General features: G+C 42.3%; 1 protein-coding gene across 5 annotated transcripts in view; it reads right to left on the minus strand.

Moving 5' to 3' along the window:
- Nucleotides 1-87: 87 nt before the first annotated feature.
- SYNE2 (spectrin repeat containing nuclear envelope protein 2) overlaps nt 88-18,491 on the minus strand; it is a 171,750-nt gene continuing 153,346 nt past the window's right edge. For 4 of the 5 annotated variants that reach the window (XM_042865498.1, XM_042865518.1, XM_042865528.1 and 1 more), the window contains 17 exons: nt 18,286-18,448; nt 14,550-14,737; nt 14,258-14,408; nt 13,598-13,780; nt 12,111-12,248; nt 11,349-11,543; nt 10,229-10,511; nt 9,807-9,875; nt 8,872-9,008; nt 7,817-7,946; nt 6,507-6,718; nt 3,967-4,167; nt 3,474-3,602; nt 3,053-3,244; nt 2,309-2,398; nt 2,033-2,079; nt 88-1,363 (listed from right to left, as the gene is read on the minus strand). In XM_042865498.1, coding sequence (XP_042721432.1) covers nt 1,138-1,363; nt 2,033-2,079; nt 2,309-2,398; nt 3,053-3,244; nt 3,474-3,602; nt 3,967-4,167; nt 6,507-6,718; nt 7,817-7,946; nt 8,872-9,008; nt 9,807-9,875; nt 10,229-10,511; nt 11,349-11,543; nt 12,111-12,248; nt 13,598-13,780; nt 14,258-14,408; nt 14,550-14,737; nt 18,286-18,448 — 2,734 coding nt within the window. In that variant the 3' untranslated portion in view covers nt 88-1,137. The remainder of the gene's footprint in view (nt 1,364-2,032; nt 2,080-2,308; nt 2,399-3,052; nt 3,245-3,473; nt 3,603-3,966; nt 4,168-6,506; nt 6,719-7,816; nt 7,947-8,871; nt 9,009-9,806; nt 9,876-10,228; nt 10,512-11,348; nt 11,544-12,110; nt 12,249-13,597; nt 13,781-14,257; nt 14,409-14,549; nt 14,738-18,285; nt 18,449-18,491) is intronic. The other variant, XM_042865508.1, reaches the window with a different exon arrangement.

The following is an 18,491-nucleotide window of genomic DNA, read 5'->3' on the forward strand; positions in this document are numbered from 1 at the left end:
ATGTGGACTTATCAGGGTGTGGAAGGGTCAGCACTGCTGGAACACACCGCTGCTTGCCCCGCGCCACACACACCGCTACTCCCTGCAGACAGTGGCAGAATTTTAATGAGTACTCAAACTGTACAACCGAGAAGCAATGGTGAAGCTGACTGTACACAATGTTTCTCAAGCCATTGCCAACACTGTCAATTTCACGTTTAAGGTGGAGAATCTTACAGCGAGTTTATATATAAAAAGAAAATGCACAATTCTCTCCCCAGATCCTGTACACTATTCAGCAGGTTAAAATCTGAAAAAAAAACAAACTTTCATTAAAAAAGTCATTACAGTATTTGCATACATCAGGGATAGTCTACATAATTGTGTTCATCTAGAAAATCTGTGCATTTATAAAGCATTTCCATGCACTGTAACAATTCTGTATTTCAAAAGTGGTACAAAAAGACAACACAGCAGTCCTAACCACTAGAAAATTACATGTAAAACAAAACAAATGTGCATCCTTTTATTGAATGTGTCAGATGAATAAAACACAGTAACAAAGATTCAGAAAGATGCAGATTTCTATTTCCACCCAGTGATCACAGTACCAAAAGATACAGTCATGTGAAGTGTGTGCAGTAATCGGTTTAGGCAAAGTGCCTCTTCAACTGCTTGTTCATTGCGCCAACCCGAGACCAACTGCTGCGTTTGAGATTACTGTGAAGTAGTTTCTGCATCTAATAACTCAGTATTCGATCACCTTGCAAGCTTAAGTGCACTGCAGCTACAAAATAGTGTTCTATTGCATCAAAGTATAAAGTGTGTTGCTTAAGGTTTAAAAATCTATAGAAAAAGTTCATTTTCCATACAAAAATGCTGAAACTTTCTCAAGATATACACTTTGAGATGTGAAATTTAACACATTCCCATCCACCGGAGAATGCTAAAATGTGAGGCTTTATTGAGCTGCAGCACAGGCTTGGGCAGCGGCGTGTAGGATGGGAGGGGGCTGTAGTGGCCTGTTTAGGGAACTAACACAGCATACAGGTTTCTGTATTTAACTATGTGATATCACCATTTCACTGATGCCAGCAGCATAAAAATAAGCACCGCAAAGAGTGTGTTTTGGTATAATGGAGATCCCTGGGCTTCTTCCTATGTCGGTGGAGGCCCGTTGGTGTATCGCAGCATAGGATAGAAAGAACGGGCGAAGTTGTTTGCCTGGGTGCAGCTGTAGTCCTCCTCAGAAGATGGAATCATGCATGCCAGGAGAAGAAGCAGTAGAAAGAACAACTGGAGGGGTAAAGCTGCTCGTAACACACGGTAAAAGAAGGAGGGGGACCGAGGGACCACGTGAGTCGGTTGTGCGTGGCTTTCAGCTCTGAAAAGAAGATGCACACACACACAGAAACAGCACTTCAGAGTTTGAATTAAGAAGTTATTTTAACTGCCTCTCGGGGGTTCATACCCTGTACCTTCCAGGGTACAGGGCTGCGCTGCACAGGAACGCTTTAAGTGTAGCTTCAAAGCATGCAAGACTGCTCTGGAGGAAGCCAGCCACTACATTAGCCTTATATTTCTTTTTTATACTTCTGGAAAAGAAATGTTTATTTAAAATAGCTCAGATCAGTGGGTTTTAAATGTATTTTTTGGGTTGCAAATGCATGTTTTCCCTGCAGTCAAACAAGCCACTCCAAGTACTTGGAAATGGACCATGGAAAGTCACTGCTCCAGCCTGAGAAGACTCTATTTTGCCTGTGTCACCACAATCAATCTTTTTAACAGACCCTACCATAATGGAGGTGACATTTCTTCCTTCATGGTCTGTTTTCACTAAATGCCTCTAAGGTGCAAGTTGCTTTGTACAAGGTTGTTGGTGACTTACTTAAAAAGCAAATATTCCCCCATTTGGCTTAAAAAGATCTTCTCAAGAGGGAAGACAAGCTCAGACTGCACAGCAGTGCAGAAGCTGAGAAGCTTCATCTTCTTCTGTGTTAGCTTACTCAAGAGGAACAGCTGCCTTACCACTCGGGTTAATACAAATTCATACCTTGTGTTGCTGTTTTTTCTGCCATCTGAAGTTCTCCTTATTGTGATCTGTTGAAAGAAGTAGTATCTATTAACCAGAATTCATAAACTATAGCAAGGAATTTCTTTCTTAAAGAAGGCAGTTGTAGGCTTTCAGTCCTGCTGTAAGTTCTGTAATAAGGTATACACATCTAAAAGGTAAAATGACTTCATCTGAGGAACCTTCAAGCTAATCACACACACACATACGCTGACAGTGAAGTATTTTAAATAAACAAATACATAAAAAAATACTAGCCTTCTTCACAGGAGGGCTGGATTTCACTGCAACTGGATGATAGACTTCTGAGCCCAAGTCATCTGGAACTGGCAGGAATACTCTGCTATCCTAAAAGGTAACCACATGGCCCTCTTTAAAATGCATCATCAAAATTCAAAACAGAGGGAGTTCAGAATCATCTTCCATTGTTTCTCTACAGTTGCACACCTTCTTTAGTACAACCAGCAGTAAAGAGATGCTCTGGTTCTCTAGCATAACAAAATGTTACCTGCTATGCTCAACCAGAAAGCACTGCTAAGGAACAAACACGTGCAGGTATTAACTCGAAAACTTCTCTATCTGATAGTTCTCACTGATAAGCAGCATATTTCTGCTGAGTACTAACTTCTGTGAGTTCATTACACACTCCTAGTCTGATACTTGGTGAAGCTCATAGGATAAATTAGGTTAGAAGGGACCTCAGGAAGTTTATCTAGTTGAATCTCTTGTTCAGAGCAGGGTCAGCCATGAGATCAGACTGGGTTATTAAAGGCTTTCTCCTGTTTGCTTTGAAACCCATCAGGGATAGAAACTGCACAACCTCACAGGGCCATCTATTTCAATAACCAACTAGTCTTGTGCTAAAATTTTTACTTACATCAAGACTGCTCTTAGCTTCTGAAGGTAGAATTACTGAAAAGTATTTATAAAAAACTGAATTGAAATGAACGTTATCATTCATAAATAAAAAAGACTGCTGAACAAGTATTTAAACTGACTCACCAGACATCCTTGTACTGATTTCAAGTCACGTGAAACTTGCTCAAGAAGCTGTTTCAGTTTCTTTCCAATCACATGGACCTTCTCATCAGCTTCAATGTAATCTTCGCCATCAGATTTAAGCAGCAGGTAAGCAGAGAGTTCTTGAAGACAGTTTACTTTAAGCTGCTGTTCCAGCAGCTCTTTCTCCAGTTGCTTAGAAGAAACAAACAAAAAACAGTGCAACAAGCTGTTACTTTCATCTTGATGGATGCTCCCATAAGTAGATGAGCTTTAGGAAGCTTTGAAGAACAACTCAACCTGCCTGTCCAAGCGCAGTACACGGGAACTGCTGTTACAGCTGCTTATGAAATGAGCATAATGCTACTCCTTTTGTGGTGAGAGCTACTGACTCACTGGAAGAAGTGCTATAGTCTCTACTTACCAATAACTCTTTCTGGCTTTCCAGTACTGTATGCGGGTCAGCATTTGGATCTGTGATCTGTGCCTCATTCCTTCGGCCTTCGGCACTTGCTAACCACAGGATTAGTTTTTGGCTCTGATCATGGAAGTCCTAGAGGAAGAAGTGAGAAGAGAAGAAGAAGAAAGAAGAGAAAAAAAATATATTTTTGCAGCATTTTCAAAACAGGAGACCCAGCCCAGATGAGAAAGAGCTGACAAGTAATTAATAATCAAGGAGGCTTTAGTTAAATGAGTACATTCATAGGATAAGGAAAGTATTTTCCAGTTCAAAGATATTTTTGCGAAACCCTTCAAACCCACCCAAGTCAAGTTTATCATGGAAAGAAATAGGTGTTCCACTGTGAGCAGCCATTCTGCAAACATGTAGAAGTTTGTCCCTTTGTTCTCTCCCCATATCTATCCCACAGTAACATCCTCCAGAAGACTTTCCCACATAAGCTGTATGTTGTATGCACCTGGCAGTGCAGCAGGGCTTGCCGTAAACCTTTCCTCCAGTTGTCCAATGAGTGAGTGGCTTTCTCCCAACGCAAGTTCACCTTCCGAAGCCTGTTCTGAAGCTCTTTGAACTCTGTGCTATCCGCTTTCTGGAATTGTTTGCTGCTCAGGTTAATTGAAAGCACCACTGCCTTGTAGTTATCAAACGCTTTCAGTGTGTCCTGGTAGGAAAAGAGGATTAGGAGCTTCTAAGAACAATGGAAAACTTGTTTGTTATTTGCCATAAGATAGCCTCACCAGAAAAAAAGAGAGACAGGTATTGGGGAAAGCTGTTTAACATGTTCCTTAACAGTGTCTGAAACGGTACCAGATTCAAAGTAGGTGCTCTTTTTTATTTTCTTCACTTCAAAGAAAACAAAGGTGTTTGGGCCTGTTCCATCAGTCACAAGCATTATGTCCTAATCCCCTTCTGCCCTTCCTTCCTCAGTGCTTAGCATTTCTGTCTCTTGTTGACATTTGTACAAATATTCTCATAGGTCATTGTGTGATATTTCTTTTGATTTACAGAGGTTTAGCTACCCTCAGAATCCTTAAAATAATGCTGAAAAGGACAGTAGGGCAACATCAATCTCAGAGCGTGCTGCTCAGGGCCTCATCCACTCCAATTCCGAGTATCTCACAGGATGGAGAATTTGAATGTGGGTCCCTGGTCCTACATCAGTACATCTCTGTTGTGAAGAGTTCTCTCTTTTCTCTAGTCAGAGTCTAGTTTCTCTAGTCAGCCCCTTTCTGACTTGTCAAGGTCTTGCTGAATGGCCACCCTACCTGACTTCTTCCTCTCCCTTAAAATTGTAGGGGGAAATAAAGGCAGTTGTATGATACAACCACGACTTGGCAAATTCCACATAACGTTAACGTAGATTTCACTTTTTTTTTTTTCTTTTAAGAGTGACAAACAATGTCTTGGTCCCTCAAAAAGTTTACAGTGTGCCTCAAGGACAATCAGTCTTTTTGAAGTTGTGGGCTCCTGCAGTATAAAAGTAAGAGCTGCAGGATGAGTTCTGCACTCAACACAGCTCTGACTGAGAATCTGTTACAAAGACCAGTCAGAAAAACAATCTATATGTTCTCAAGATCTGTAGCCCAGTTGTTGAAAACCACTGTCAGCCACATTTTGCCCAAAGAAGAATCCTGTATCCCTCCAAGCAGCAACGTTTCGATATCAGACAATGCAAATGGTCCCACAGAGAAATCTAAATACCAGTAAGCAGTCAGACTGGTTTTATCCTTATCCAGGGCAACTGGGATGTCCCGATACCTCATAAACTTCACAGTCTTATACCTATGCACGCTGGCTCTTCTAGGGACTCAAGAGAGACCCAAGCTGTCTACGAAAGGGATTTACAACCATCTGGACTCCTCTTTAGCAAATGCACAGGAGAAAAGCAGAACTTAAACTGTGCACCCAACTCCAGCCTGATGAGAGGCACCTGCTGCCACAAGCAAGGCATCACTTAAACCCTCCCTTGCACTTGGTGCCTGAGCCAGGCTGGCACAGAGAAGCAGGGCTCAACCTGAGGCATTTTGTTACCTAAGTCTGCTGAGCCTCACACTCAAATGCACCCTGCCAGTTCAACCTGCAGACCTTATTTAGTCCTACTTAATTTATGGAAGCTGAGAGTCACAGCAGGCAACACAACAAGACTTCAGAGGTTGACAAACATTCACAGTAATGTGTCTTTAACTGTTCTATTAATTACTCAGCTAAAAATTAGCAGAGACTGACTAATGAGCTTACCTTGTTTCTTGGTTTTAACTAATACATACTATTCAAATGAGAAACCTACATTTGCTGACTGAAAAATACAACCACACATTCTGAAATTTTCTATCTTTCAACCCGATTCTTGCTAAGGCAAAAATGCTATTTAAGAGCTAAGATTTTCTGCAAATACCATGCTGCTAAAAAAGAGAGCTCTAGGGCAGATCTTGCACAGTCTGTTGGAGCTACAAAGAAACAAAACAAGACCAAAACATGAGCTATGGCTACCGGCTGCAAACTCTTGGCTGATTTTTTTTTTTAATTTAATTAATTTATAATCCCTTTCTGGTTTGCACAGAGGGGACAGGCACAGAACAGAGAACTGTGCCAGTACCACACTTCAGAATACCCAACCACCCCAGGACAGGGCCAGACGCTTGCCAGCTGGAGAGTCTAAACCTTCAGTTTTTAGGCTTTCTCTGTATTTTTTTTCTAACAGGAAAAGGCCTAAAGAGAGATGTTTGGGGTCGAATGTTCTTGTTCAGAGAGAATAAATTGTCTTGGTAAGAAAACAGAAAAGGAGAAGCTTTTTTTTTAAGCCTGGCTGCCTGCAAATCTCTACAGATGAAGGCGGCACCTTGCTTAAGTAGCCTCATCAGTCCTAGCCAACACAGCTTAGCTCCTCTGTGCCATATACACACAGCTATTGGTGCTGCTAACATACCCTAGGAGCACAAGAGGTAACAATAAAGTGCATCAGCATTTCAAAATCCCACTTCTCAGCGTGCCATAACTTACTTTCAATTTCTTGACCCTTTGTTCCATCGCCTGCATGTTAGTTGGAGGTTTTGCTTTTTGCAGTTCTTCCAGCTCCTCCTCAGTTTTATCAAGCCAAGCAGAGACATCGCTGAGATCAGAGTTCACCTGCTGCCATTGCTGCAAGTGCTGCTTTATCCTAAGTTTATTTCTGAGGTCTTGAGCTTGGATGAGCTCCCACCTATCAATAATGCCTACAAGTGACAGAACAACAAACGCTTACATGAACATTCCATAAAACAGATGCAAGGGTTTTCAAAGACAAATTACTCTCCAATCTACCTAGGGCCAAATAAGTGCTGCCATTTACTACTTCATTTTTTATTTCTTGAGATAAAACAGAGTAACTTTGCATGCTACCAGGCAAGTTACCCATAGTAATGCCATAGAATTGTTATCACATTACTTCAGGACTGTTTTGATTCAGCTGGAAGCTTAGGATGAGTACAAGAAGATGGAATTCAGTGAACCCCGTTGTAATCCAATAGATACGACAATGGGACAAAGTATGATGCAGCAGTTTGGACTTGGGTTTATGTTTCACCAGTTCACGGCTAAAGGAGATGCAGACAGCACTTGTGCAGTCACTAGCACTGCTTCTGCGAGCCTTTGTCAGAGGGTCTCCTATTCACCCCACCTATGGAACGCGGTCCATTTCTGATATCAGAAGCGTAAGTTCAGCAAGCTGCAGCATATAGCTGCATTCTTCTTTTTGCCCTTAACTTGCTTTTACAATTGCAGTACAGACATGATCTTATTACCGTCTCAAGAACCTGAAACCAGGAACAGGGTCCAGAAAGGTCAAGAGAACCATCTTGTTGGCCTATTTTGAATTAAGGACCGCAGCAAATACAGTGAAGAACAAAGTACACTCCCAACTTTGACAAAACATTTCTGTGTATGGGAGCTGTAGTGTCTTGCTGTACAGACTTCCAATAGCTAAGAGAATGAAGTCTGGCAACCTTGTTTTAGACAAAGAAACAGACTTCTTCTGAAATCTGAATAAAAGTCTTTGAGGTATCTTTCACTTCACTCCAACCAGTCAAGAGACACGAGTAAGAAAAATCTCAATTCTGGCAGAAAATGTAAAAGCTTTGAACAGAAAACTCAGGCTGGAAATATGAAGTGAGAACACAGCCCAATGATTCTTAGCAAAATGCATTCATTTGGACTAGAGCAATTTAATTGTATTTTACTCCCAAGGCAAATGTGCTGCCTTTGGCCCATTTCTGCTTTGTATCCCCAAAAGCCTCAGGGCAAAAACTACAACACACTGCCTGAATGCTCTGTACCTGACTGCTTCTCTGCAGCTGCCATAGTCACAAGCTCTTGGTCATCCTGGGGTTCTTCATCACTCATGTTAGTAGATGTGCTGTTCTCCTTGTTGACACTGCTGCTGCTTGCAGAGCTGAGCTGCTTCACCTGGAATGACATTTTGATGGGTGAGCCCAGGGTGTTAACAAGTCATCAAAGTCAAGCTTCATTTGTGTTTGGATTGCTGCTGAGCTCTCATGAGTCAGATTTAGCACTGGGCTTCTGTTTCTCTGCTAAGAGTTTAGGCTGGCTCTCTATGTTTCTTGGGAAACAAACACCATGTTGACACTAATTATTACAAGAGTGGACATGGAAGTGGCCCTACGTGTACCAGACAGCTTACATCTGCTGATGCTCCTTGTTAGATTCCAGTTCTCAGTAATACTCAGTGATGCTAAGGCTTCACAACTGCATTAATGGTGACAAAAGCAGCCATGTAGCAGAACCACCTTTTGTATGAAAGAGGGCTGACAGTTGATCCAGATCCACTGAGCCTGGGAGCTGCTGGTGAAGCCACATCTGGAAACCAGCCACCAGCAGACAACAAGGCCTTCCCTCACTGCTTATCCCACTGAGTCATTTTTTTTTTATTGCCCTGAAGCAGATTAGATAGTGGGTTGCATGCTAGAAAAGGACTCTCCAAATCAGTCTGCTTAGTAAAGGGAGATATTTTAAGGGAGATATTTTAAGTAAACACCAAGGGAAGATGTTCACACACCCTCTTTGGGAAGGTAAGCTCTCCCGGAGTTATACTATGACCAGAGGATGGTCCTCTGTCATGGTTTTATGACTTTTTTGACTGATTGATTCTGATCAGGATCCTAACACATTGTTCTGAATTGCTTTGGAGAAACTTCTCTAGTGAGTGCATAGATGGAGACCCTCAACGGTTCCCTGAGTCACCAGAAAGAATGTCTGTTTCCATACAGCAAACATCCCTGCCACCAACTAATCTTTTCCCTGATGCTGGAGGAGGGAAGAAGATGGAGCTACACATAGCATAGGTTCAATGCCCAAAGAACCTCCAACTCACATAGCCTGGCTTATAGGGGGTGCTTGTCTCTGGACCAGACAGCACATCACCAACAATCTCTGCCTGGTTGTATCGGTGTTTCCTGCAGACAGGGCTCTCTGGAGAATGCCAGGGATGAGCTTCTGAAACAGCCTTTCCTGAAACAAATAAAATGAAGGCCGAATGCCATGAGTGCAAATTCCCTCCTCCGTTAGGAAACCGTTGCTTTGTATTAAGTTAGAAAGCGCTCTAAATAAAATGGCATCGTTATGGCATAAAAACGACAGTTTTGCAGCTTTCCTTGCAAAGCATGCACATTTGCAAAACATCAACAGTGTTTCAAAGGTAATGAGATGACAGCCATGCAGTTATGGGACATTCTGTTCTCTTCTGGAAAATGCTTGAATACAGGGATGAGTTCAAAATAAATAAATACACAAAAATGAAAAAGGCTGCACTGCGGTTTTGGAAAGCTTGCATCCTAACGATACTAGCACATATCTGCAACACATTTCAGCAGAGATGAGTCTAGATAAGTCCTAACCACTTGTTCTGCATCTAACAGACAGGACACGCACGGTTCTGTCACACACGATGCAAAATGCAAAAAAATACTTTCAGAATTGGAACTACTACTCTCAGTAATTACAGAATTAAAATTGGAGACAACCAAAAAAGTGATACTACCCAGAGCACACCACCAAGAAAGTACCAGAAGACTTTGGATCGATACAATGAAATGCACGTTAACCACCTTGGCAAAATCTAAATGGCATGTTTTCGACCGCTTTGTAATGCACATGTGAATACTGCAGCGTAAGAACACCATGGCAGGATGAGGCATGGTGTCCACACAAGGCAGGAGGTCAGACATTACGTATGAGAGAGGTTGAGGAATATAGCGTGCAGCACAGGGAGATCGCCATGTTCAGACACATGCATTAGCAGGTGCCTACCAGAAGATGCTTTCAAAGTTTTTGTGGTCATTTTAAGATATGCCTCAGGATTTTCAGTGATTTCTACATCTGAAAAAAGAATAATGTCATTTTCCTCACTATGCAGTATTTTCCAGCTATTAAAAACAACTGAAACAATAAGGGACAACAAAGGCAATAAAATAAAAAGTTATCGGCACTATTTCCATCAGACATTTTTAAAAACTAAGGGTTCTTAAAACCTTGTTTCTTACAATTAAACTAGGGCTGGACAGCAGGATTCCCTCCATGAAAACACTTAAGAGATGAGACTGCTCACATCTATTAATAGTACCTGAAAACCAACCAACAGTGTAGAAACAAGACCTCAATCCCCCTCCCTTCCCACACACAGGGACATCCTGCAACTGTCTCCAAAGAAGCAGCCAGCAACAGGTTCTCACCTGACAAAGCACTGTAGTACGTCGCTTCTTCTTCATCCTCGTGAGACGAAGAGCCCCCTACATCACCTGTGTGATCCCACTCAAGTGGGATGGAGTCAACACTGACAGGAGTCTCACAGCCTGATCTTTCATGACCTTGAGTAGGTGGCATAAGGTGGCAAAGGGACTGTGGGGAAGAGGGCCCCTCACTGATGGCCTTCTTATGCCAGGGATCGTTCTGGATTTCCCTGGAGTCTTCTGGATCTGTTTCATTTTCAGAGGTCTCTTTTTCATCATCTAATCCCTAAAAAGGTAAAATATTGTTGTATATTAGCTATTACTAACAAGCAATAGTTGTCAAAGATCTGCACTGCTAACTCAGCGACACAATACCACTGGGGACAGTTTGTGGTGACTTGCAGTAACCCAAGACACATGTCCAAAGAGAAGCATCATTTCTGCACCCTTCCTCTTTTGCCAAAACAATCCTCATATCAGCAGCTACTTCTCTTCCAAGACACTCAACTACTACCACAGCATCTCCCTCTAGTTTGCAGAGAGGGGTCTCCAGTTCCAAACAGTTTGCATGGGTCAGCAATGAAGTGATGCTCTGGTACAGGTGAAAAGCTACTCTTAGATGTTCATGTTACCAATCCCACTTGCCTTTCAAATAAACATTCTTTCTTTTTGAGCCAAAGCAAACCAGGTGTCAACTAAAAGTTCCCAGCAGAAAGTAAAGAGCCTTCTGCTCCCCCAGCTCAGAGTTGCCCTAAGAAAGGGGACTGACTGATGGACATCCCAAACAAATCCATAACAAGGTACTGTAAGCACCTTATTGGAATTAAAGAAAACAAAGTGATATGAAAAACAAGATAAAGCTTTTGAAGCCCTGAAATCATTGCTATGCCAATATTAACTACGTGAGTTACTTCCGTGCCATCATCCACTCTGTGCATATGGACACCCAACAGGAGGGAAGTAAGGAGACAGCAAAAATTTAGCAAACTTGGTACAGCTGCTGAGGGATTTCCTGCTCCTGTGAGCTCAGTATGCTTGGTCAAGCTGCTGGGGATAAGCACTAAGCACTGCCCTTCAAACACCAGAATCTTGCCAAAGTATCAAAACAACTGTTGCTTCTTACGGGATGTCTTGAAGTCAGCCTTTGATGGAAGCGGGCAACTCGCCCAAACACCTCCTGGCAGTATCTGTGAAGTTCTTCCAATTCATCTTCAATCAGGATAGCATCCAAGGGCTCGCTCTTCTGAATTAACTGTTCCCCAAAAACGATTAGCTGATCAATCTTATTGGTGTGCAGTGTTATTTCCTGCTGAAAACCCTGTTTGAAACATACAAAACAATTAGATCACATCCGTAGCTTCCCTTCATAGCCTAAACTTTGTCCATTTCTTACTACAGTAAAAGGAAAAGCAGCAATTGGCATTGCTGGCTAATTTCATTTGGCAAATATCTTTTAACTGAAGAGGTGCAGAGGTTTATTTTACTAGCAGGATTATAGTTCCAAATGAAGTGGCATTTTCCACATGTGTACATCAGTATGACTGCTGTCCTGAGCCTGCAGGGGATTGCAACATGAGAGTTCAGATCATCAGTTTATTTTTCCATTGGGTACACAAAATCTTTTTCTCAGTAGTAGAGAAGTTTGTCTGGTTAAGCTTACAGCCTACAAAACTGCAAATCTGCATCCCAATGCAATTAATAGTGTAGGAGAAAAGGGGAAAAACAGCATATAAGAAGGTATCAAAGAGCCAACGTGTATTTTAGGCCTTACAAAAACCTGTTGCTTGTTGTGAAGCTCCAGAAAAACAGGTGATTCTGTCAAGAGAGGGCAGCCCTATAAGATGAGCTTGGTTCTACTGAACAGCTGCTTTCTAAGGATACGTACATTTAACTGGCGCATTTTGTCATCAAAGTTACTTTTTGAGAAGTGCTCCACATTTGTCAGCTGGAGGTCCATTTCTGTGAGCCAAACAAGGATGTTTTCCCTCGTTGCCTCAAACTCATCTCTGCGATTGGTGAAGTGCTGAATAGAAAGAAAGAAGCCACCGTTACAAGAATTTACTAACTGAAAAAAAACATCACGGAAGCTCCTTGAAACAAGTTTTTTCACAGCTGCTGTTCACCTTAACGGCCTTCAGGACAAAAATGACAGCATGTCATGTACACCAACTGTGCCCTTCCCGTAGTGATGCTGGCATGAAGTGTTGTATGCCATCACACTGTTTGTATGGGAGAGGGAATAAAACTTCAGCAGGGCTTTTATAAAAATAATTCTTGCTTCCACGCAGCGTAACAAAAATACCTTCTCCCACAACACTGCAAGTCATTTGGACTAAGGGTCAATCATTTCATTTGTTCTAAATTTAGAGGAAAATTAGACAAAGGAAGCCATTCTCATCTCTAATTAAACTCAAGTAATTAAAACTATGGTAATTAAAAATCAGTAAAACAATGGAGAGGCAAGATTGTGGATGTTGATGCAGATGCAGTGGATGCACCACTAGCCATGGAAGGCAGGAGGAGCCCTCTGCCACTATCTTCCATGGAAGCTGCTAACGGCCTTGCAGCTTGCAGTGCCCCAGTTCTCAGTGGATTTTCTTCTCAGAAAGGGAATTATGTAACTTCCCAAACATGACACCTCCTAACTGCACTGATCAAATCCTTCCAGATATCTCACAGCCTCATCCATTGGCCATTGGGAATGAATAGCTATCCCTGTCAATTGCTTGCAGTGTTGCTGTATTTAAAAATCAGGCAGTGACAAGATTTCTGAGGGAACATCAGGGAAAAGCTGCCCAGAAATCAGTTTAACTTGACTTCGGAAAAATCATCCTCAACTACAGGGCAGTTGTCTAAAAGTCAAACAAACAACATTCTTCCGTTAAGCAGAGAGCATAGCATGAGGCAGTGACAGCACATACCCCTCCACCACACCTCCATGCTTCAAGCCCACTAGGTGAATCATAACTTGGAAGGAAGCAGAGCTGCATTGTGAACTCCAGAATGTTTGTATACTGGGACCTTCTGTCTCTCTGCCTTTTATTTTTGGAAAGATGCAAGTGTATGAATGGATCTAGCCACGACAGGGATGACTCAAAGGAGAGCATGATAGGAGTGCTAAGGCCCACAGCACATTTTCCCAAATTTGGGCCAATTCCTCACCTACGCTTCTTCACTTATCAAGAACCCATCTGCCAAAGACACGTTTGCACCACGTACTTGGTGACCTTTCCAGAGGTGCTCTCCCACACTGGTAACTCTAGACACAACTCAACACAACACAGTTGCTCCTGAACACATGTTTTGCCCTTCTGCATCTCCTACAGGAACCTGAAAGTGCTCCTTAACTCCCTCACCTCACCACTCACTTACCTTGAGTCTCCTCAGAATGGCAGCCACTCTTTTCTGGAGGTTGTCCCAGCGCTGGTTGCCTTCATGTACCATCTGCTTCAGCTTGCTGGCGGAGTCAGTGCGGTTCTCGCGGGCAAGGCGCCTGTACTGCTTATTGATCAGCTCCAGCTGAGTGAGCCGCTCATGGATTTGCCGTTGGAATGCCTGCAGAGCAAATGGAGAAACTCAGCCCCCCTGCTGACAAGAGAAAGAACTGGGATAACACTATCCATCGAGAGAGATGAAGATGCCTCCTCCCCTTAGAAAAAAAAAACAACAAAAACAACGGTCTTTCCAACTACAAAATTAAGCCCAGAGAAGGACCCATATTTAAAATCATCTGCTTAGCTTTAGATCATTAGGAAGGAAAAAACAAGAATAAAAAATAAAAATAAATCTTTAACTTGTAAGAGGGATTGTGTTGGATCAGAGTCTTATATTCTCCCCATAAAAAAAATAAATGAGACAAACAGACCAGCCAGATATGTGGTAGCCATAATACTGCTATATAATGTATGGTAGCTGTATGTTAACTTCAAATTACAGAATGTATTTTTCAGCAATCTGAGCATTTTGTAGAGGCAGTAAGCATTCAGCAGTCTGACTGCCCAGCCAGATACAAACATGTTATTAAAAATTCACCTCAAACTTCTTCAGCTCCTCTTTTGCATGTGTATACAAAACCTCTGAAGAGTTGGGGCTAGCTGCTGTCCTTTCAGCTGATTTTAGCCAATCTTCAAAGCGAGAATAGTCATCCAAAAACCTCTGCCATAGGCGCCAGGTTTCCTCAATTCTGACAGGGAGAAGCAAAAACAGAAGAGTTTTATCACAAGCTTATCATTTTTTATTTCTTTTGAAAATTCAACTTGTGGCACAAGCGTTTCTTCAGAATGCTGACCCAAACTGCTTTAGGAGCTGTTGGGCACAGACTTACTTCATTCGCCTCTCCATCGACATGGCACAAATGTTTCTCCACCGTCTGTCCAAGCTCCTGCTAGTCTGCTGGATGGAGTCGCACTCCGTCTCATTAGCACATGCATCGGAATCGTGCAGCAGGACTTCACAAATATTAAAGACAGACTCCACTCCAGCTGTGTGCTGTTCTATGTCCCGCTGCAGATCCTGCATCGACAAAAGAAGGGTTTTAGTGGAAGGCAATACATGTGGCTAGATGTCAGAGATCCATTTTCAAAATGCTGCAGAAGATGGGGAAAGAGCAGTTTGTATGTCAGTAAAAGGTTACTTGGCTTTAGGACGAAGGCTTACGGGATGGGCCGCATAGGAGACAGACAGATCAGGACAGAACTACCATAGTAAAAAAGGAATTGTCCAGATGGATTTCTCAGTGAAAGCACAGACATTTCATGAACAGTATGGACAATTTTAACATGCATTCAAAATCCAAACCTTACACACACTGTAAATGCACACTTATTAATTTTGACTGTACCAGATGACAGTATGTCCTGTCAGCTTACCACAGTGTGAGACTTGATAGAGAACTCACTGTACACTTCCTGTACTTCAGTAACTGCATGATCACAGACTGATATCACAAACTGCAGAAGCGCAGCAAAAGAGCAGCCAGTGTCACACTGCTTTTCTTACTGCCCTTATTATCACAGATTCTATGATTCCATTTTTTTGCCCTTCCAGAGCTCCTGTTTCAACAGACTATTTTAAAGGATCTGGCAAAGACCCTTTGCCTTACCTACACTACCTGTTTCTTTTCACTTCTCCATCCTATTCTGGTGGCTCCTTCTGTACACGCAACTATTCAGAAAGTCAAAGTAAGTGAAGAACATAAAAAGAAAGCCTTACTAAAGTATTTCATCTTGAAAAAGTAACTCTGCACAACATTACCAAGTGTGAATATTACTGAAATGACAATGCCCACTCTCTTTCAATTTTTCAACCCATTCCTGGCTTTCCTGAAGAAGTGAATGGAGCCTCTAACCAAAATAGAACAGAGAGCAACAGCAAACACTAACAAATATTTTTCTGACAGCAGCAAGAACTCCCGTTAAAAGATTGATTGCAGAGAACAGATGAAGCAGACCTGGTTTAGCTATTGACTGAAATGAAATCAACACAACACCAAAAAAGCCCACCCAGACATTGCTTGTAGGAAATACAAGAAGAATTGAAGGAAGGTCTTCCCTGAAACTAACAAGGAGCTGAGTATCACCTTGTGGAAGACTTCACTGTTCTATGAGTACTTGAAAGAAGGGCTAAGCCAGAAATGGCAATAATTTGGCTTGTGGGATTTGTGATAACATACCAAAATCTTTAAACAGAAAGAGACTGCCAGAAGAAAACCCTGCATCAATTTTGATAATTTACTAACGATTCAAAGCTGTTCTCTGAGCACAAGGCAGAAGTGTTCTTGTAGTACAGTCTCTACTTCTCAAGGCAGCTCTACCCCACTGCTATTGCAAAGAGAGATTCCTCTGTATCTGTTAAAATACTCTGGATTTACAACCATATTTCTAAAAATGAGAATCTGGAACACAGATTACAAAACCATCTTACTTACATTACGACATGGTGCTGAGACAGTTTCATTACTTTTGCTCATGCTTGGGTTCATATGCAATAACCCCAGGCAGAATCCTTGCTGTTTTCACAGCTGTTATTCCAAATGACCTGACTGCATTACGGTGAGACAAACACAACCAAACCATGAGGCCAAGAACGTATCTTGAGCCCAAAAAGGTACTTTTCCATCAGCTTAAGCAGTCTACATCCTGCTAGACTTCTGCACTGGTGAAATCAACTTGAAATCTAAAAACGAGTATTATTCATGTTTCAAACTTCATCTTTCTGAACAAACACGCCCTAAAACATCTTTCTGGATGCACAGTGCTTTTAAATGTCATTAGTCAAGACTGAACAAGTAAAGCTTTTCCAGCTGAGGATGTCAAACAAAGCCTGCAGGGCATATTTCTCACCAACACTTTGCACTTGCTGAAATATTCCTTCAGACAAAACCAGGAGGGATCTCTTTACTTGTTGCATTTAGATAAAGGTTTTGCTAGTATGTTTTTCCTACAGTCTTTTTAGTCAGCACAAGCTTCTCATGCACAACCTGCTAAAAGTTTACAGTAGGAGCAGTCTGGAGGTGCCCACAGGTCTGCACTGACAGAAACCAAACAATAAGGCAGTAGAAACCAAACAATAAGGCAGTAGATAGCTCTGAGCAGCAAATGATGGCTCTTGCCGCAATGGCTTTAGTTTGGAAAAGAATTCCTATGCATCCATCTTTCTTCTCTGCATGGCAATTTATCACAGCCTTTGAGAAATGCAAAAGGTTTGAATGGGGAGAAAATACTATACATACTATTCCCAGTGCAGATGGAGCCATGAGACCACAGAACCAAAGGTTCTGGTGTTTGACCAGCTGCTGGCATTGGTGGGAGCCATCCCTACTGCTGTCACAGAGGCACAGGCTCTTTCCATGATCTCTGGGACATGAGGCAACTGAGAGCAGCCAGCAGAGCACACAGCCCTCAGGTCTGGGTCAGTAAGGGATCTTTTACTAGAAAAATAAGCAGCAGCCAGAGAGACAGAAGTTGGAAAGGATGGGAAGAACACTCTTAGAAGGCAGATGCCATAAAGTTCCATGTTTCACAGCTTTATTCTTGATCTTCAGTTTCAGGGCTAATACTCCTGTTAGAGTCAGAAGACAGACGTGATTCCCAGCCTTCCTAAGGAGGCACTGAGAACCTGGGCAGACTTATAGCACAGAGGAAAGGTTGACACAGCTTATGCTGCTCTACCAGCAAGTCTGTGCTTTGGAGAAGCTCTTTTTCCTTCCCCAGCTGCTAGAGAAAGAAGTTTTACTACAGGACATCTCAACCAACTTCCTTTTTGCTGGAAAAGCTTGCACATTCAGTTGTAACCAGTCCTTGCCATCTTCAGCACTTAAAAACTAGCATAGATCTTTAAAAGCTCCTTGATAAGTCACTGTCTTGGAGAAAAGCCTACATGCAGTACACCAATGGCCAGTACTGCTAGGCTGGTTCATACTTATGCCTCAGCAGGATTCATGCACCATCCCACAGTATCCTGTGGCAGTACTGTCTGCAAGTAGAGAAGGAAGGGGAGAGAGCTAGAGAGTGCAATACCTCATATTACAGCACTTACATCTGTCACAGCCAGCTTGCTTCTGTGATTCAGGCTTTGCAATGCTGAGCCTAGGTCATCTATCTTCCTGGCTGAGGGAGCTGGGCATGTTCAGCCCAGTGAAGAGAAGGCTGTGGGGAGATCTCACTGTGGCTTTTCACTCCTTTAAAGGAGCTTATTATCAGGAGAGAGAACAACTTTTTACATGGTCTGATAGGAACAGGACAAGGGGGAATGGTTTTAAACAAAAAGCGCCTTGTCCAGCCCTTGTAAGGTTGAACTTAACTGGGCAAAAACTCTGATGTGAAAAAGCTGTTCCTTGTACTTTGTGGGTATTTTTCAATGGAGGGGAGAAGAGGGAGCAGACCAACACTTACAATACTGAAATAACAACAAGCAAATAAAAATCCTCATAATGCATCTTGGCAGGAACATGCAGTGAAAGTTAAAAGGCCTGGCTAAAGAAAAGAGAAACGTGATTTTAAACTAGGACCAATTGTCAGCAAATTTTCAGCTCATTCGCTTTGGCTGCTCCTATTTCCCACCTGCTGTTCCGCCAGTCTCTTCTGGATTTCTTGGTCATCACAGATGTCATAAACAACAGGCTTAGAAAGTTCTGACTCAATCCGGGCCAACCAGGTGCGAAGGTTACTCATGTTTTTGTCCAAAAGTTGTATAAAAGCAAATGTTTCCTTCAGTTTCTTCACCCTAAGCAAATCAGGAAGAACATTTTGTTACAAAGATCTGTAAT

Source organism: Lagopus leucura, unplaced genomic scaffold (assembly GCF_019238085.1).
Source record: "Lagopus leucura isolate 7727_CA_CO unplaced genomic scaffold, USGS_WTPT01 Super-Scaffold_1, whole genome shotgun sequence".
Classification (NCBI taxonomy): Eukaryota; Metazoa; Chordata; class Aves; order Galliformes; family Phasianidae; genus Lagopus; species Lagopus leucura.